Below are 21,083 nucleotides of genomic sequence, written 5' to 3'. Positions count from 1 at the left end.
TCCCTTCTGGCCTGAAGAGTTTCTGTTGAGAAATCAGCTGTCAGCCTTATGCGGGTTCCCTTTAAGTCACTGCTTGTCTCTCTCTTGCAGCCCTTAATATTTTCTCTTTGTCCTTGACATTTGCCATTTTAATTATGATGTGTCTTGGAGTGGGTCTCTTTGGGTCCCTCTTGTTTGGAACCCTCTGTGCTTCCTGAGCTTGTGTGGCTTTCTCCTTCACCAGCCTAGGGAAGTTTTCTATCATTGTTTCCTCCATCAAGTTCTCTATCCTTTTCTCCCTTTCCTCCACCTCTGGGACTCCTATAATGTGAATGTTGTTTCACTTCATGTTGTCCCAAAGTTCCCTTAGACTGTCCTCATGCTTTTAAGTGTTTTTTTTCTTTTTGCTTCTCTGCTTGTGTGAGTTTTCCTACCTTGTCTTCCAAGTCACTTATTCTATTCTCTGCTTCTTTGAGCCTGCTTTTAATTCCTTCCAGTGCATTCTTGATATCAGATACAGCATTCTTTATCTCTGTCTGAGTTATTTTTATGGTATGTATCTCTTTTTTCATGTTTTCACTAAGGTCCTCTATCTTATCATCTAGTGTCTTCTTAAGTTCCTTGAACATCTTCATTATCCTTACTCTGAAATCCATTTCTGATAACTTGCTTAACTCCATCTCATCAAAGTCTTTTTCTGGCGATTTTTCCTTTTCTTTAATTTGGGTCTTGTTTCTTTGTCTCCCCATTTTGGTAGGTCTTAGTTTGTATCTATATATTAGATATATTTGCTGTCTCACAGTGGGATGGGATTTTTGTCTTGTGGGTCCAGAAGAGCCCAGAGGTGTGTTTTCCTCATACTTCTGAGCTCTTTGCTCTAGGTGTGTCCCTCTTGTGGGTGTCCCTTTTGTGGTTTCTTTATGTTCTCCTGTTGTGGTTGTGTCTAGATTGTCATTGATCAGTCCTTGGGAGGACCCTCCTCTCAGGTTGGCTAACTGTGTTTTAGCCCCAACCTTGTTGTGTAAGCTGTTGTATGGGTGTTGGCAAGGCAGGGCACTACACAACTAAACTTCCAGGAAATAAGAGGTATCTTACAAAATATCTGGACAGTCACAATGAAAACAACCTGCATGAGAACAGAACTGGGAGAGTGAGGAGAGAACACACACACATACACACACACAAAAATAAAGGAAAAAAAAAAAGAGAGAGAAAGAAAAGTAACGCTTAGAGAGAGAGAGATGTATATTGTTGTTAATACTGGTGAAAATTTAGAAAATAATAAACTAAAATGTAAAAAATAGAGATGCTCCTGGGAGAAAAGAGAAGCAGAGAAAAGATTCTGAAAGAAGGGTCAGCAAAAAATTAAGGGAGAGGATAGGAATAGGACAATAGTTGAAAATGAGAAAACAAAAATACAATAAAGAGAATAAGAGAAACTAATAATCAGACACAAGGATAGGAAGACCGAAGGGAGAATAACAAAAGAATGAAAGAAAAGTAGAAAAAGAAAAAGAAAAAAGAGTTATGCCAAAGGATCGAGAAGAGGGAAAAAGAGATAAAGCTCAGGCAGGGAGGGAGTCTGCTAAGAGATTTGGGGGAAAGTATAGAGGAAAGCAGTAAACTTGGTTTAATGATAAAGTCCCAGTCATTAAGCAGGGATATCAAGAAAGTTTTGATATTAGAAGCAAGGTTAAAACAAAACAAAGCAAATAACCAAAACAAAACTAAAAACAAGCTAAGCAAGACAAAATTCTTTTATAAAAATGAGAAAAAAAAAATTTAGTTAAAAAAATGTTAAAAAAAATTTTTTTTAATTATAAAATTTAACAAAGCAAAAGCAAATTTTCTCCCCTTTCTCTTCTTCCTAAGGAAAAAAGAAAAAATAAACAAACCCAGAAACAAAGAGACAAAAAAACCCCCAAAACCAAAAAAAACAAAACCAAAACCAAACCAAACAAAAAAACAGAAGAAAAAAATAGGTTTTCAATCAGGTGAGTTTCTTCTGGGTAACTTATGTTGTCTGAGGGTCATTGCTTTGTGTGCTGATTTCAGTTCTCCTGGGAGGTGCTTGTGTATCACCCAATGTGAGGAGCCGTCCAGGTTTGGCTCTGCTGTCCTTAGGTAGATGGTTGATCTGAGGCTCTCCATAGACCACCTCCTCTTGTCAGCTATTTTGCAAACTTGTAGTTGCCTGGTCTTATCCCAGAGTCTTCTGTAGAGTTTTTTGGGTGCAGGGTGGCTAGTGTAGCTCAGGGTGTCACTCCTCTTAGAGGTGTCACTGTCAGGCACTCACTTTGCGGCGTTAGCCTCTGCTCCACCACCAGCTCCTCAGTCCCTACCCTGTGCTCTGATTCTAGTTCCCCAGGCACTGGCCTGCTGTAGATTCAGATTGATTTCAGCCTGTTGCCTTTTCTGTATGGGTTGTTTCAGCAGCCTGGGCTCAGTGGGTTCGATTAAAAACACATTCTGGTGAGCCCTTTGCGTGCCCTGCCCCCAGCAGGGGTTTTCAGCATTTCCTCCAGTTCCCAAACAACAGTTCCTGAGAGTCTTATTCTGGTACAGTCCTCCTGTGAGCTGCTCTCCCTTCCCCCTCAGGACTGTGCCCTGCGGGTGTGTCTGGGGCTTCAGCCAGCAGGACCCGGCCCTTTCCTGTTGGGGGCGGTGCTCCCAGCTGCAGGAGAGGCAGGCGGGCTCTGCCCCTCCCTGTTCAGCTCTGGTTGGCTGGTCGCACCAGGCCCGCCCCTGAGATATTCCACTGTGTATACCCCAGCCCCAGCCTCTGCTGGTCTGTCCAGGCAGTTCACGCTGGGAAGGTAGGAGCCAATTCCAGGATCAAACTCACAAATGCACAAAGCAACACACTGGCAGAGAGTCCGCCCTGCAAGGTCCCTCTGCCCGCGCACCAAGGCACCCAGTGGGAGGGGACCCAAAGTGAGCTCCACGCAGCTCCCTGCACCACTGTTCTCAGCAAAGCTGGGGCAGCTTCACGAGCCACCATGGTGCCCGGCAGGGCTTGTCACAGATCCCAGCCTCTCCGCACCGGGAGCTCAGGGCAGGAGGGGCCCTCCCCTCCCCCACGCCAAGCAGATTCAGTGCTTTCTGGGGCTCAACACAATTCCCCACAGGGAGGCAGAGGGTACTCATGTGCGGCTGCTCAGTGCAGCCCTCTGTTCCCTTACCACTCGCGTACCACACACTTTGGAACAGCCTTCCCTATAGTCGGCATCCTGAGCACTAGACACTGGTCGCAGCCGCTACTAGAAGCTTTGTTTTGCTACGAAGGCATTGTCCACCATTAGAGGCTTTGTCTCCTAGGCAGGCACCGACCCCTCCTCACAGACTCACCGCTCCCCTGGGTCCCTCTGCCCTTTGTGTGGGGCGCTCCTTCCCCTCTCGTTGCTCCGGGTGAGGGATCCCCGCTCTTGGATGCCATCCACACTCCCAAGGGGAGGGAGCTTTGCAGCCTCCAAGCCTTCGAGCTCAGAGCCCAGCACAGGCTTCAGGGGGACTCCCCCTTCCTAAGCACCCCCTCTCTTACCGGACTCTATGATGTTTCTTCAGTGCTCCCCACTCGCACTCCGTCCACTCAGGTATGTTTCCCTGGTTTTTCCAAGCTGGCCACATAGGATTTTAGGAGGAAATCGAGTCCGTGGCTGGGAGTGGGGGCGCTCTGCTGCCACCGCCATCTTCCCTCCTCATGGTTATTCTTTTATTTGCTTTCTATCATTTCTACTTGCATAAACCTTGCTTTGCTCTGTTTATTTAGGTGACTTAAGTGCTCTCAAAATCTGATAGTAAATGAAGTTTGCTTACTTTATAAATATTAAGTGTTTACTATTTGGTAAGCAGTGTACTGGGAACACTAATTTGAGTAAGGAGTGGTTTCTATTTTCAAGGAGCCTATTGTCTAATGCAGATGCAATAGTATCACTGTTGTTGAAACTACTGAGAACGAATAATTTTTAGCTTATTTTCTTTTCCACTTTAAAGATAAAGTTTTATCTTTAAAATGTTATACTTAATGTATTTTGGCAAATTTCTACTTTCATATATCCTATTTTCATACTATCAGGAACTGGTACCATAGATAAAGAGAGTAGGCTCTGGATCCAGATTATGTGGGCTAAAATAATGATTCCACTATTGCCTAGCTGTGTGACCTTGGGCAAGGAAACTCTTTGTTGCCTCAGTTTTTCCTCTTTTGTTACAAATGTTAGGTGAGTCATCTAGTACTTAGTGCTTAGAACAGTGACTGCCAAATACTAAGCACTCAATGTTAGTTTTTATTATTAGTCTCTCTAAAACATCAGAATGACCCTAATTCTGATTTTTAGGGGTTCATTATTTTGTAATTGCTATTTATTAGTCTTTACAGTATCTCAAAAACACAGGCTTTTGATGTTAAGTAAATATATTTATTAGTATTAAAATACTTTCTCTTTTTAATAATTTCCAATTTCTAATAACATGAACTCAAGAGGGAAGGGAGTAAGTACAGTATACATATGTAAATTAGGAAGGAGATAAATAAGACAGTGATACCTTTATGACCAAGCCTATATCTAGTCTTTAATATAGAAATTGTATATTTAAACATATGTTAATGTTGACTTCCAGTCAAGATGGCAGTGTTGGTAAATGTGGTACTCACATCTTCCCACAACCATATCGAAGTTAGAACTAAACTACAGAACAACCGTCATTCAGAAACCCTTGAAATTTAGCTGAACGTATGTCCTACTACAACTAAGGATATAAAGAAGAAACCACACAGAGACTGATAGAAGGGGCAGAGAGAAGAAAAGGGCCAGTCCCACACCAAACCTCCCCAGCCTAGGGTTCCAGTGCCAGGAAGAGAAGTCCCCATAACTTCTAGCTGTAAAAACCAGTGGGGTTTGTGGCTGAGTGAGATGGAGGCTGCTGAAGTCCCAGGCAGTTCCCCTTAAAGGGCTGGCCCAAGGACTTAGTCAGACTCACTTTCTGTGAGCTCTAGGCCTGGGGCAACAGCTTACAAGGCAACAGGGACATATGGGGAGGAAATGAATTGTCTGGAATTAGTGTGAGAGCTGGAGGGGAGTTTTCTCCCAGACTGAAGTGTGGGCAGAGGCCATTGTTCCTTTTCTCAAACCCCCCACCAACACAGAGCCAGCAGGAAGATACCATGCCTGAGTCTCCATCAACTTAGCTCACATTCTTTGCCCTGCCCTGGTAATCCCTTGAGACTGTCCCACCACACTTTTGGGCCCACCCAAGCTGTTTTCAGCGGCATTCCCATACTCATGGCCTGTCTTGGTTCATGCTTCACTTTCCTAAAATCTCAAATAAGCAGCATCTGGCCTCAGTATGCCCTGTACCTTCCGCTAAGTGGCCCCAGGCCCAGCATTAGTAGCAACCAGCCTTGATTTGCAGCTTGGCCTTACCTGGGCACCTCCAAGCCCTGTACAAATAGCAACCATCTGCAGACTGCTTTGTAGCTCATGTTGGGTGGCCCCAGGCAGAACACAGGTGGTAGCTGACCTTGGTCTGCACCTCCTGGGAGGCCCCAGAGCCCACACACCCATTGGACAGCTTCAGACCATGCCAAAGCACCACCACTCAACAGCCTCCATAAGCAACACACTCAAGGGGTGGACTCAGCGAGAATTAGAGCCCCACTGAAGTCAGTCCTGTGGGGTGGATACCTACACAGCTGATCTTCCCAGCTGATGGTGGTGGGTGGTCACTGCCTGTCCTTGCAGATCGACCTGGGTGTAAATCCCTCCCATTGATGCAACAGCAATTGAGGCTCAAATACAACAGTAGGGTGTACACAACCTCTAGGAGTGTCCAGATTGGGTGATCAGGGGGGCTGTGAACCCTACAGAACATTTACTACATAAGGCCACTCTACCAAACCTGGAAGAGGCAGTAGGTCTACCTAATACATAGAAACAAACACAGGGAAGCTGCCAAAATGAGGAGACAAAGAAAAATGTCCTAAATGAAAGAAAAGAACTCCAGAAAAAGAACTGAACAAAATGGAGACAAACAACTTACTAGATGCAGAGTTGAAAACACTGGTTATAAGGATGTTCAATGAACTTAGTGAGAACTCCAATAGCATAAAAAGACATGAAAACCATAAAAAAGAACCAGTCAGAAATGAAGGATATACTAACTGAAATGAAGATAATTTACAGGGAATCAACAGTAGAGTAGATGAAGTCAAGAATCAAATAAGCCATTTGGAAATAAGGAAGCAAAAACCCCAATCAAAACAGTAAAAAGTAAAATAAAATAATAAAATAAAAACACTCCAAAATGAGGATAGTGTAAGAGCCTCTGGAACAACTTCAAGTGTACCAAGAATCACATCGTGGTAATGCCAGAAGGTGAATAAAGAGAACAAGAAATTGAAAATCTATTTGAAAAAATGACAGAAAAGTTCCCTAACTTGGTGAAGAAAATAGACATACAAGTCCAGGAAGTACAGAGAGTCCCAAAGAAGAGGAGCCCAAAGAAGTCTACACCAAGACACATCATAATTAAAATGCAAAAGGTTAAACAAAGAGAGAATCTTAAAAGCTGTAAGAGAAAAGCAGTTAGTTATCTACAAGGGAGCTCCCATAAGGCTGTCAGCTGATTTCTCAACAGAAACTTTGCAGGCCAGAAGGGAGTGGCAAGAAATATTCAAAGTGATGAAAGCAAGAACCTACAACAAAGATTTCTCTACCCAGCAAAGTTATTTAGAATTGAAGGACATATAAAGAGCTTTCCAGACAATAAAAAACTAAAGGAGTTCATCACCACCAAACCAGTATTACATGAAATGTTAAAGGGTCTTCTTAAAGAAGAAGAAGAAAAAAAGAAGATAAAAAAATGACAATAAAATAGAAAGACAGAAAAAAATATGAACAATAAAATGACAACACATATCTATCAACAACTGAATCTAAAAAACAAATGAACAAATAATAGAAACAGACTCATACATACAAAGAACATTTTGAAAGTTGCCAGATGGGAGGGGGTTTGTAGTGATGGGTGAAAAAGCTGAAGGGATTAAATACAAATTGGTTGTTACAGAATAGTCATGGGCACATAAAGTACAGCAAAGGTAATATAGCCAATAATATTATTATAACTATGTATGGTGTTAGATGGGTATGGGATTTATCGGATGATCACTCAGTAAGTTATATAATGTCTAATCACTGGGTGTACACCTGAAACTAATACAACATTATATGTCAATTGTAACTAAAAAATAAAAAAAGATTTAGAAAAATTAATCACATATTTCCATGCCTTTAAAAAAGAAAATAAACATCTATTAACTTTATTATTTTTTAATCCTCACCTAAGGATATGTTTTTATTGATTTTAGAGAGGGTGGGAGAAAACAGAGAGAAGCATCAATGTGAGAGAGAAACATCAATTGGTTGCCTCCTGTATGCCCCCCGACCAGGCATTGAACCTGCAACCTAGGTATGTGCCCCGACCAGGAATCAAACCCACAACCTTTTGCAGTGCATGGGATGACATTTCAACCAATTGTGCCACTTGACCAGGACTGTTAACTTTATTTTAAATTCCTAAACACTGTTACATAACTGTGGTTTATATTTAAGTTTATGAGGATTATGCAAGGTATTTTAGAGTAGGAATAACTGCTTCTGTCTTGTTTAAAAAGTATTATTTCTCAGATATACAGTGATAATCTAAATAAATAAAATTTGCTAAAAGCAGAAGAAAATCTGACTTGTTACAAAAACCTTAATTTTTTTGTGTCCAAAAGATGTATAAAATTTTTTACTTATGGCAGTTAATTCTTGAAAATTATCAAAAGGCAGACAATGGCATAGGTTTATTCCTGCTTTATTTAAAGTTTTAATTCAAATGAAATAATGTCACAATAATACATAATACAATCAAAGATGGCAAATGGCAAATAACCTATTTCATTTTCCTGGTTTGTTCAAGCCTCCAAGCACCAGTCAAATATCGGAGTCGTATAAAAAGTAGGTCCTTGCCCATTTGTAGCCAACTCCAAAATGGAATTAATTTAGAACCTGTGATTAAATAATAATTAAAAATAAATTAACTTAAACTCAGGAGAAAATATATCAGTTCAATTATATTTTAGAAGTCAGTCTACAAGACTTTTGGGAGCTTCTAGGCACCTTAATTTTATTTATGTTATGTATGTTAAGCACTACATTTAAAAATAATTTTTTGGGAGAAATTTTCATGTTTTGAACACTAATTTTCAGTCTCATATGCACTACAGAGAATCAAGTATACCTCTACACATAATACAAGTATAGATTAATAATCTGAGATAAGAAATCTAAGACAAAAATGTAATTTTTATTATAATTCTACCAAAGACTCTTAAATCAGTTAAAATAAATGACATCATAATTAAGCCATCTTCCTGTCCTGTAATTGCCAAATGGCAATGTGCCAAGCCCAGCTAACTATATAAAATACACTTCTGAGTATGTTTTAATATCTTATTTCCTTGTAATTGTCTTTTTAGTATGTCAGGAGTAGAGGCTCCCTGTCACCCCTGCAATTTTACAGGTCAGGTAATGGGTGCTGGGTGGTAAAGTAACATGGCTAAGATCACAATACTAATAATCACTGACAATTTCCAGATTTAAGGCCAAGTGCTCTGGCTTCTTTCACTTCTTAAATTTTTGTTAGCTTTACTGAGGTATAACTGACAAATAAAATGGAACCATATTTAAAGTAATAATTTCATTCACAAATATACTGTGAAATAATTACCACAATCAAGTTAATTAATTCATCCACCTTAATTTTATTTAAGTCATGGATAAAAGAATTAAACATCTTCAATGTTGAAGTGAGTAGTTTCTCTAAAAAACAATGAAAAGAAAACATCCTGAAGTGAAATGAAACTTGGGAGGATCTAAATTGAAAATTTCAGATAGCCCTATTATACAATTGTACATGGCTGAGGGTTCTGGAAATAACTAACACAAAACTACCTTTTGAGTGCTGGTTAATGAAAAGAAATATATACAGAATAACTAAAGACACAGCATAAAGATAAATAAGATTATTTCTATATATGAACCCAATCTTAATGGTGAAAAATAAAGCCTGCGATCAGACTTAAGACAATTTTGTCCAGACCTCTTTGTCCCAGGCTACACAGGAATGCCCATCTAATTAAATGTATGATCCACATGTCACAGTGGATCCTTATAATTGTTAATATACATGCAGACAAATGAAAATCTGTCAGGAAGAAGGTTTAAAATTTCGTTACCATTTTAATTTTATTTTATCTTCAAAGACAACCTTTTTCATGGACTTGAATTTATTTAGCAGCTTTCTTCTGAAAATTACCATCATGGTACTTTGTCAACTAGCCTCATTCTGTATTATTAACCAGGGGCAAAGACTACCTTCATTCCACAAATCAGGAATTTGGGCTATCTATAATTCATATTAAGATACAACAATCTCTGTAATGCAAACGAGCAAAAGATATAAATACAAAACACTTTACTTTTCCCCACTTCAACTTCCCATGGAGTTTAGGCTGGGCATAGATCATTGCAGACAGATTGGCAGGATTGTTCATTACAAGTCTGAGTAATCCCTTTACCTGATTCCTTTTGATCTAGGCTGCTATGGAGATTAAGTTTCTGGAAACTGAATGAGTTAGTAGACTTTAAGAGTTTGGAATTTCTTCTAGGCTATATTGTTTATGTGATTTGCATGCTGGTCCTTAAGCTTTTTCTGTCCCTAAACATTTGAGGTTATAGAGCAATTAATAGCTTATTGCAACAAGTACTCTAGAGGAGGCCATGCTCACCTAGGGCAGAGGTGGCTATAGCCCATGAATTTAAGATCATTCTAAGGTAAGTAAAGGAGAAGCCTGAAATAGTTTTAAATTCTACACAGCCAGAACTGTCTAAGCATTTCTGAAAAGAAATTAAGAATTATGATAGATTTCACATTATTATAGATCTCAGAAAACTTTACATTTTTGGATACCAGTTAAAAAGTGGCTCTGAATGGACTGGACACTCGAAATAAAAACAAGTATAATTCCTCATTTAACTTTGCATAGTGGTTTGTAGGAACTCAATTGATATTCACTGAGTGATAATATAATACTAAAAAAATGGTGATGAAAAGAATAAAGTTTATCTGAAAAGACAATCAACCTCACTTCTAGCCTCAGATCACCATGATCTTGTCTTTTTAGCAAGTTTTACTGAATTTCTTAGGCACGATGGTAAGCCTACTGAAGACCCCAAGACTGAAAAAATATAGAGAGCAGTAAGGTAGCTGGAGAGTGGAGGGCATTAGTAGGCAGTATGCTCTATGCAACTAGCGCTCAGAGTTAAGACAGCTGAGGAGGCTTTGATGGGGGAATATTAGAGCCAGCTGACTTTACTGGACAACTGTATTGTCTTACATCTCCCTGCCCCCCTTAAGATCAGCTATAACATAAACAATATAGTACTCACCTTCAATTTCAGTCCAATTTACAGCAATTTCAGCTACTGGAATTTTAAAGAACTGTGCTATGTATAGCAGTTCTACATCAAAGGCCCTGAAAAGAAAATACATTGGCATTTATTTTTAAAAAGATAAGTAACTAAATTTCTACCTTGGCATGTTTTAAAGAAACTTGCATGGCAGATATAAAGTTAATATCATCAAACTGATAGTCAGATTGACATAAACTCAAATAAAAGCTAAGTAGTTCAGGAGCTTTAAGGCAAATAAAATAATTTGGTATCACTGTATAACATTTAAATGAGAAATATCTCTACCACAATTCTTAAACTCTTGGAGGTAAAAACCACCTGTTGGGCCCCAAGAGAAAATTTAATTTTGCAAAGTTTCAAGATTGATGGTTTTCAGTCCCAGCTTTAACTAGTTCAAGGTACAGAACTGAGAGCACTTTCAATTGATTTAGGGAACTGATAAAACTCTGAGAAGTTCTTGGACAGAATGTTCTCAATCACTTTAGAGTTGCTTGTTTACATTCTTCTACTGCCAAAGGATCAAGGTTTCTTTACTAAATACAGGGTCTTTAGGGCCTGTCTTTCCCTTTTCCCTTCCCGAGGCCATCCTGGACAATACAGTATCGGTAGTTACTGAAAGTGAAAAGTCAGTTTATTTATTTTTGTTAATCCTCACTAGAGTGTTTTTTCCATTGACTTTTAGAGAGAGTGGAGGGGAGTGAGGTGGGGGTAGAGAGAGAGAGACAACTATGTGAGAGAGACACACTGATTGGCTGCCTCTCGAACTCGCCCTGACCAGGGCTGGGGATGGAACCTGTAACCTAGGCACATGCCCTTGACCAGGAACTGAACCCAAGACCCTTTGGTGGGCTAGCCGATGCTCTAACTGATGAACCACACTGGCCAGGGCATGGAAAGCCAGTTTAGACTAGTCTGAAATGCTCTTTGAATATAATTAAATACAAATATAGGAATTAGATATGTCTCATTTTTACATACAGTGTTAAAATAATCTCTAGTCTGAATTCCCAGTTTATCCTTCCTTCCGCCCATGAGATAGGTTCTTTCTTAAAGCTCCCCTTCAGTCAGTCCCTTGGTATAGGTCAAATCCGTTCTTAAAGTTTTTGAATCCTGACTGAGAAGTTTTCCTGAATTCTACTAAAAAATTCTCTCAACCAGTTGCTTTCTTTAACCAGCACTAACCTCAAAAAGAGAAGCATCCCCACCTGTGCTGTATTTCTCCACGCTCTTTTAACCATCTCTAAAGCATGGAAGTCCTTTTTTTTTTTTTTTTTTTAAATATATCTTTATTGATTTCAGAGAGAGGAAAGGAGAGGGAAAGAGAGAGACAGAAACATCAATGAATCAATGATGAGAGAGTCATTGATCGGCTGCCTAGCCCACAACCCGGGTATGTGCCCCCATCGGGAATTTAACCCCGATCGCCTGGATCCTAGGTCAACGCTCAGCTGCTGAGCCACAACCAGCCGGGCAAGCATGGAAGTCCTTTACCATTTTACTTTCATCCCTGAGTCATTAAGACCCCACTTTCTAGACTGCATAGGACACACTTCAATCTTCCAGTGCTTGGTTATAAAATATTAGCAAAGACAAGAAATGCCTGAAACCCACTATTTGATTTCCCTGATGTCACACAACCCAAATTTGGAGTTTTGTTTTCTTGGCAATATTACCATCACCATCCAATATACAACTAGTTTAAATTCCAAGTATTTGGATCTTTTTTTTAGTGAAATATTCACTTAAGAGGATAAAATAATCTATAAAAGTGTTGTGTTTTTAAAAGGACTGTGTAAAACTTCTGTTAACTAGAATTGTGACACTCATGAAAGAAGGAAATAATCTGAATATTAAGCCTGGTGCTTAATCCTTAACTGTCTCTATCACAAAAACAAAAAATTACCTAGTGGTCTGAGTTAGTTCTAATGGTATTCAATTATCTGAACAAGATCATTAAGCATAAGGATATCAGTTATAGTTATCAAAGACACAAAACAACATAAGAATAATGAAAAGAAGTGGGGGGGAAGCACTGATTAATTGAAATTATATTAAAAAAAACTGAAAGAACAATTCATCTTCTAAATTATTTTTATTATATCCTTTTCTTAAACATTTTAGAAAACAGGAAGATGTTTATTTTTTAAAAATTATACTTCACATCACCATGTTATAAGTCAAAGACAAATCTGTTACCAAGGCAAATATAATTAAAATACAGAGAATCAGTATAAGGGCTATTCTCCAACTAAGATACATTCATGGTTTTTGCAAATGTGAGGAGATACCATGTTTTCTTTTCCTACTCACTTCCTGGTGTACCTGTTACTTCACAGATACATTCCCAGAGAACAAAGAGTATGTTAAGACTCCTTTAAACACAGCAAGGAGGATCTTGCCTGAAGACCCACTAAAATTAAAACAATGATGGGATAAAAACACTAAGAGAGGAGGAGACGACAGTAATATTTTTTTGGAAAGATGGAGAGCTGGACAAGTGGTAGCTAGGGAAAGAAGACAATGGCAATGGGAGAAGCCTAGAAGCAGGCTAATGGGTGCAAGAGCCTCCCAGTTTCAGGCATCAGAGGCCTCAAATGATGTCAACAAGTAGGGGTGTAAATAGGAGGACTCCCTGAAAATCATATGGATTTTCCTTTCCTCCAAATAGTTCATTTATCCTACACAGGAGACGGAAGGATCCCACATTAGTGAAAATGACTAGCCCAAAAGATAATGACAGGTGGGAGTTTCACACAAAATATGGCCCCACCATTTAATCTGCAGTGAAATCTACTAATCTTTGGTCACTCGCACAGCTTCTGATAAGCCTTTTCTAATATCATGCTAAAGACATCTGAGGATAGACTTTAATGATAAAAACAAACAAAGAAAATTGGAGGACAGAAACAATGCAGGGAAAGTAAAAAATGTCAAAGTTATAAGTGATGCATAAAGTAGTGGAAAATACTGTAGTCACGAAGCAACAGATTTTTTAAAAAATGAACATTGGAAAACAAAATAGTTACAGGAAATTAAAATTTTGAGAGCAGAAATAAAAATTCAAAAGGAGAGTTGAATGGTAAAATTGAAATCTCAAAGAAAAATAGAAAAAAAGAGAAAAGATAAACTTATAGAATCAGTAAGGAGGTTCTGTTTTATAAGAGAGAACAGAGAAAAGAGAGGAGATTGTTAAAGAAACAAAGGACATTTCTCAGAACTAAAGGACATGGAGTTTCCAGATTTAGATGGTCTACTGCGTACTCAACAAAACACATGAAAAATAGCCAGTGTGGCTTAGTTGGTTGGCATCATCCCAAGCGCTGAAAGACTGCTAGGTTGACTCCTGGTCAGGGCACACACCTAGGTTTCAGGCTCGATCCCCTGCAGGAGGCAGCCTAACGGCATTGCCCTCTCACATCAATGTTTCTCTCTTTCTCCCTTTCCCTTCCTCTCTCTAAAAATCAATAAAAAAATCTTTAAAAAAATTAGCCATGTTAAGTTCCTGAATCATGGTATTTCAAAACAGTGTGGAGAAAAAGCTTCGAAAGGTGAGGGACAAGGGTGGGGGTGTGTGAAGACAACACTCCACAGTACTGTATCAAGAGTCAGATTATCTACAAAACTGAACTCCATAAAAACACTGATTTCCAACCTTAAATATTTTTCTCCAGCTAACTATTAAACAAGTGTGAGAAAAAAGATACTTTTTCCTAAGCAACACCTCAAAGTTCCCTTCTCATAACTTAGGGAATTGAGGAGAGGATGTGCTCTACTCCAACAGTGGTGTAAACCAAGGAACAGGAGACAGAGGACAGGAGTTGTGCAGGAGGCCTGAGAACTAGAAAGGGAACAGCCAACAAGATGTCTCCAAGAAAAAGATGAAACTGATGCAGAATCTGATGTGTGAGGATGTACTGAGGAGAATTTATGCTCCTGATGGACTATATTATATATTATAATAATATAAAATAATATAATGTACTATAGTTAATATAATATAAAAAACTACAGATAGCTATTATCTTTTTTAATAATTTTTTAATCCTCACTCAAGGATATGCTTATTGATTTTAGAGGGGTGAGAGGGAGAGAGGGAGGGAGAGAGAGAGAGAAAGAGAGAAAGAGAGAGAGAGAGAGGGATGTGAGAGAGAAACATTGATCAGTTGCCTCCCATATATGTCCCAGCCAGGGACTGAACCCACAACCTAGGTATGTGCCCTGACCAGGAATTGAATCTGCAACCTTTTTGGTGCACAGGATGACACTCCAACCGAGTTACCAGGCTGGGGTGGCAATTATTATCTTTAGAAAAACAAAAAGTACTACAAGAAAGGTAATATTCATATTGCACCCTGTGGTACAAATGTAAGTTACCTTTGCACAGCTGTAACAATAAATACTGATTTAACCAAAAATTATTTTAAAACTGTATTAGGAAAATAAGTGTGGATGGTGTGCAGAAGTTTAAGAGAACTAAATGCGTATCCACTGATTTTCTATTTTGAAAAGTAGTATCAAAAACTGAAAAATGGACACATAGCTGTGCAGACCCATTATTTTGAATATGAAAGCAAATACCACAAAAAACAGTAGAGTTTAAAGTGGCCATTGTTAAGAGAGTAAGAATTGGGACAAAGGACAACTTTTTTTTTTATATAAGCCTTATGGAACTGACTTTAAGTTATAAACATGTAAAACACTGATTAAAAATAGAAAGTATTCATCTGAAGAAAAGTACATTTCAAAGAATTCATTTTTAAAGTTATTCATAAATTGGATCAAATTATACCTTGACATTAAATAGAAAGAATTTAGGTGAAGTAAAGTTGTGAGGATGAAGATTATATACATGTATATTTATACTTAACATTACCTATACTCAAATCTGTAATTGTGAATAAAAGAGATGTTTAGTCTTTTAACTTCAGCTGTAATCCTTGATGTTTTCTTTCTTTCTTTTTTTTTTTTTTAAATATATCTTTATTGATCCAGAAAGAGGAAAGGAGAGGGAGAGAGAGAGACAGAAACACCAATGATGAGAGTCATTGATTGGCTGCCTCCTGCAGGCCCCCTGCTGGGGATCGAGCCGGCAACCTGAGCATGTGCCCTGACCAGGAATCAAACCGTGATCTCCTGGATCCTAGGTCGACGCTCAACCGCTGAGCCACGCCCGGCTGGGCAGATGTTTTCTAATACCTAGAAATTCTCCTTGACTTGGGTTTTTCTGAAAGTTATGAGAAAAATTTCAATGAATCTTTAGACACTTATATGGAAATAAGCAGATGCACAACTTGATATCTATAACTTAATACTGCATAAAAAAATATTTTCTTTAGTCTTTCTTGAGTTAAAGTGCACATGATTTTGATTTAAAGAAATGTTTAGCCTGGCGAGGTGTGGCTCAGCGGCTGAGCATCTACCTAGGATCCAGGAGATCATGGTTCGATTCCTGGTCAGGGCATATGCCCAGGTTGTGGGCTCAATCCCCAGTTGGGGGCATGCAGGAGGCAGCTGATCAATGACGACTCTCTCATCATTGACGTTTCTCTCTCTGTCTCTCTCTGTCTCTCTGTCTCTCTCTCCCTTCTTCTCTCTGAAATCAATAAAGATATATTAAAAAAAAGAAATGTTCAAGTGACAACTACTGTTGAAACTGTGGTGAAGAATATAAGAGTATATTGCTAATCAAGTTGATATATGCTTATTTGGTAGTTCTCCTTTACAGGTACAAAATAAACATAATGGGACCTTAAAGAGAAATGTGAGAGGCTAAAATTTAAGTCAGGTAAGCACTGTCGACCAAGTCCAAATAAATAATTTAAAAGGCATGTGCATGAACATAATATTTAAAGAAGAAAAAAGGTTTTAAATTTTTTTTTTAACTAAAAACTCCCCCAAATATCCTAGAACAATGTTTTCCAATATAGTAGCCACTAGCTACTGTGGCTACTGAGCACTTGAAATGTAGCCAGTCTGAAGTGAGATGTACTGTAATTTGAAGACATAGTACAAAGAAAAGAATGTTAAACATCTCCATACTTTTTCACACTGAGTACATACTGAAATGACAATATTTTTATATTGTGTTAAGTATATTATTAAAATAAATTTCATCTTTCTTTACTTTCTTTTTAATTGATTTTTGTAGAGAGAGAGGAAGGGAAGGGGAAGGGGGGAGAGAGAAAGAGGGAAGGAAAGAAAAACATTGATGTGAGAAAGAAACACCAAACAGTTGCCTCCCATCAAACAGCTGATCCCATGTGGAGATCAAACCAACAACCTGGGTATGTGCCCTGACTGGGAAATAACAGGTGACCTTTTGGTGTATGGGACTACATTCAACTAACAGCCATACCGGCCAGGGCTCTTTTTACTTTCTCAATGTGGCTTACTAGAAAATTTAAAATTATATATATGGCTTGCATTTGTACCTCATATTATATTTCTACTGGCTGAAGCTGCTCTAGAACAGTTCTGATGAGGAGCTTTCATGACTTTTATGTTATCAATCTGAATCCTAATGTTTTCCATTTGTAAATCCTTCCTTTAAACTATAAGGAACCTAGTTCTTTGACCCTAGTTCTGGATGTAACAGCTGACTGAGAAATATCTAATGGGGAGGGAGGGCTTTACTTCCAGAGTGGCTTCTTAAATTCGATTCTCTGATTTTAGAGTTCATTAACTAACAGTATATTTTATTCTTCAACATAAAAAAGCATGTATCTTAATTTGAAGACCACATATAGATTACTTAAAAATTTTAAATCTAGTTAAAAAATATTACAAAACATGTTCGAATGATAACTTTAATTCTGAAACTATAGTTTTTCTAAAGTTTTTTAGGGGGGAATATGGTATCTATTTCTAGGGAAATAACAGATCTTTGCAATATAGATGCACAAAAGTTGAGAGACTACAAAAAGGAACATCTACTGGAATAATTATGCAGATTTCTTCCATGAACAGAATTTACACAGAACCCAACGCTAAAACTAAGTATTAATTTTTTTCAACAATATTTATTGAGTATCTATGATGTGCCAAGCACTCCATTAGATAGTAGAATATACTAGTAAGCAAAATCAGATGAGAGTCTAGCTCTTGAACAGCTTATGTTTTAATAGAGAAAAAAAATTACACAAGAAAAAACTACATAGGTGACATGTGCTACAAAGAAAGGCTTGCGGTACTGCAACAGCATATAACTAAGGGCATCTGATCAAGTTTGGAAACTAAGGGCCAAATGATCTGAAGGATAAGAAGTGGAGAAGGGGAGCGTTGAGAAGTCTCCGCATGTGGAGACTTAGGTGGGCCACACTGAGGAATCAATTTTCTGACACTGCTTATCAGTCCTGAATAGTGGTGAACATGAAGAGAAATGGAGAGACATAAAAGCTAAAATCCACAAGCCTTGGTCATGCATTTGATATGTGGAAGGGCTGTGGGAAGTGTCAGGGCTGACTCCAAGGTTTCAAGCTTCTGTGTGACAGTGTTATTCATTAAGAAGGTTGAGAGCTGAGAGGTCAGGATAAAGGTATGCTGAGGGAACAGCATATTTCAAGACAGAGATCTCAGAAGTATCGAGTGCTGCCCTAGCCAGTTTCGCTCAGTGATTACAGCGTCAGCCCACGGACTAAAGGGTCCCAGGCTGGATTCTGGCCAAGGGCATGTAACCTCAGTGGCAGGCTCGATCCCCCACCCCAGGGGCGCTTGTGGGAGGCAAGCAATCGATGTGTCTCTCTCACATCGATGTCTCCCTCTCTTTCTCTCTCTCCCCTTTCCATTCACTCTGAAAAGCAATGGAAAAAATATTCTCAGGTGAGGATTAAAAAAAGAAAAAGAAGTATCAAGCACTGCTAATGGGTTAAGACAATAAATGTTCATATAAAATATGACCACCGGATTTAATAACATGAAGGTAACCATAGTTTAGATGTAAGGATGAGAGAAAATCCATATTAAGGTGGGGTGAAGAGTGAGTGTGAAATGGGAAAATGGTGAGAGTGAATACAGACCACTCTTTCAAGAAAATGTCAGCTATGAAAGGATACGGGGCTAGAGCAAGAGGGGTTTGGGGGGAGGGTGTCAACAGAGAGAGTTTTTTTTAATGGCAAGAGAAATTTAAACTTGTTTTAAAAACTGATGGGAAAGATGTGGTTGAGGGGAAAAGGCTAAATGTATAAGAGAGAAAAGCAAACAGGATTAGGTTCTTAGAAGGTGGAAGGGGATGCAGAGGATTGGTCTTAGGAAGGAAAGAGAACTTAACTCCTATAAAAGAAAAGAAAAAAGAAAAAAAGAAAGCTTAAGGACACAGGATGTTTTCAGGCCTCTTAATTTATACTGTCTATAATTAAAGTGAATTAATAACTTTACAGCCTATGTTTGGTTTGAGATTTTCAAAATAAGATCCAACTCAGTAAAAGTATAAAGGTACAGATTACATGCTTGTCAATTTTGTTTAAACCTTGATGTTCATTATGAGATTAGAGGCTTGCTTCTTAATACCTGGAATAACTGCTGTATAATAAGAAATACCAGATACATTCCAGTTAGGAACCTACCATCGTTCAATATGTAGAGATGAAAACGTCCGCGAAGCTGCTTCTCGAGTTAATAATTTGAACCCACACTGTGTGTCCCTGATTCCTTTGACACAAAGGAACCACACCAGGAAATGGAATCCATACATGAGAAGAGTACGTAAGTAAGAACGCTGAAACAAAGACAATAAAAATGACTTTTCCATTTTCTTCTAAAGGAGACAGTGAAAACACCTGGCTGTAGACAACTGCAATTAATATTTAATCGGCTGTGTAGATCTTACATATGAACATCATTGTTCCATTAGCTTCACTGGCAAAGTATGTTATAGAAACTGTGAAGATACTGTCTACTTGGAGCAGGGCAGAGGCACTAAAGAAGCAGTTACTCAGCAGGCTGAGTCACACAAGAAGAATCACAGTGCCTGTGAGAAGTCAGAGCTTGAATTTACCAGAAGCATAGCATCGCAGTTTGAGCTCCTATGAGCAAAGAGAACATCTCATTCACCTACATATTTTGTGCTGCTCTGCCCCAAATATACTTCAGTTTCCAAAAAGGTGAGTTACTTGAATATCTTGAAAAAGCAAAACAGTAAGATTTGAACCTGAAGTTCAATACCTAACTAATAAAAATACTGATAAAAGAGGTATAGTGTAATGTCACAAAAGTTACAGACTAGAAAGGAATTTGAAACAAAAACCCAGTATCTCTAATTAGGCATGACAGATATCCAATTAAATTTTAACAATTAAGTTTTTTAACATTTTAGATATTAAGCTTAAGAAATCGTTACTCCTATCTGTGTATTCACTATTGTTATTAGTGATTAATTTTAATATTAGTAGCAACAGGATATAACATTTCATTATTCATTAAACACTGAGAACTAAAACATAAGAATAATAGATCCCTACTTATCACTGTATTTAAGACTTTCATATTTGGGATTAAAAAAGGCTCTCTTAACATTTTCTATAATTATAATTAATAGATCCATGGGATGATACATTATATATTCACATAAACAACCTATTAAAAGTCTATGTAGAATATTTAATATCTCATAGTAGTAAATAAAGGTCCCTCCCCCCTTTTGGTTTTTGTAATTGTAATCCTTTAGTATCATTCTTCATTCACATAATTTTTTCTATCATCATCAAACAGAACCATGACTCATGATAACTAAGCAGGAAAAAACCCACTGAACTAAGAGACCTATATTCAAATCCTGGTTCCATTAATAATTAGGGTAAACATGAGCAAGTTACTTCCACTCTCTCTCACTTTCCTCATCTGAAAATGGGAATGAAAATGCCTCCTTTCAGAAGTTATAACAAGGATTAAATGAGATAATATTAAAGCCTTTAGCCAAGTGTTTGGCACAAAGGAACAGGAATTCAATAAATATTTTTAATAAGAAAAGCCTGAAAGCTCATTTTAACCTTCTCATCGCAGTTTTACTCATGTATTAAATAGGGCAAGAAGGGAAGAATAAAATACTAATCCATAACATATGTAAAACAAACTTTTTGAAAGGATCTAACATGTCTCATTTATCACCTAGAATCACTAGTTATGTTTTGATGTAATTATCTCTTACTTCTCTAAATAGAAAGAGCAGAAACTTCATCTCAAAATACTCTGGGAATTTCACATCAGCTTGCTCAGTGCCTTCCATATAAAATATTTCCAATAAATACGGGTCGACTGATTAATCCTCCAAAAGAGCATTTATGGTTAGGAAAGGAACAAATAGAAATTTAAAGGTAGAAAAATAAAAATTAAAAGGCAGAAAAATAATAGCTATAAACTATTCTACTTGAATATGATTTAGGTGACTTTACTAATTATAAAATAAAAATATTCGTGACCGCTTTTGCTTGGATATGAATAAATTTTCGTTTGTTTTAGGATAATGGCTATTTTTTAAAATCTACAAACGTGGAGTTCACATAAATACCTTAAATTTGATTTGTAGCATGTTTAAATGCATAACAATAAACTACAAAGAAGAGAATCTTTCTTTAATTTTAAAATGTGGCA

General features: G+C 37.9%; 1 protein-coding gene across 1 annotated transcript in view; it reads right to left on the bottom strand.

Annotated features, from left to right (window-relative positions):
* Positions 1 to 7,823: 7,823 nt before the first annotated feature.
* The window catches only part of ALG5 (ALG5 dolichyl-phosphate beta-glucosyltransferase), a 48,685-nt gene continuing 35,425 nt past the window's right edge, over positions 7,824 to 21,083 (bottom strand). Inside the window, 3 exon segments of the mRNA XM_016215783.2 lie at positions 7,824 to 8,033; positions 10,476 to 10,561; positions 19,061 to 19,212. Of these exon segments, the coding sequence (XP_016071269.2) occupies positions 7,918 to 8,033; positions 10,476 to 10,561; positions 19,061 to 19,212 (354 nt within the window). The 3' untranslated portion in view covers positions 7,824 to 7,917.

Source organism: Miniopterus natalensis, chromosome 2 (genome assembly GCF_054644295.1).
Source record: "Miniopterus natalensis isolate mMinNat1 chromosome 2, mMinNat1.hap1, whole genome shotgun sequence".
In the NCBI taxonomy this organism is placed as follows: Eukaryota; Metazoa; Chordata; class Mammalia; order Chiroptera; family Miniopteridae; genus Miniopterus; species Miniopterus natalensis.
The sequence above is the reverse complement of the archived record's forward strand: the minus strand, read 5'-3'. Positions and strand labels throughout refer to the sequence as shown.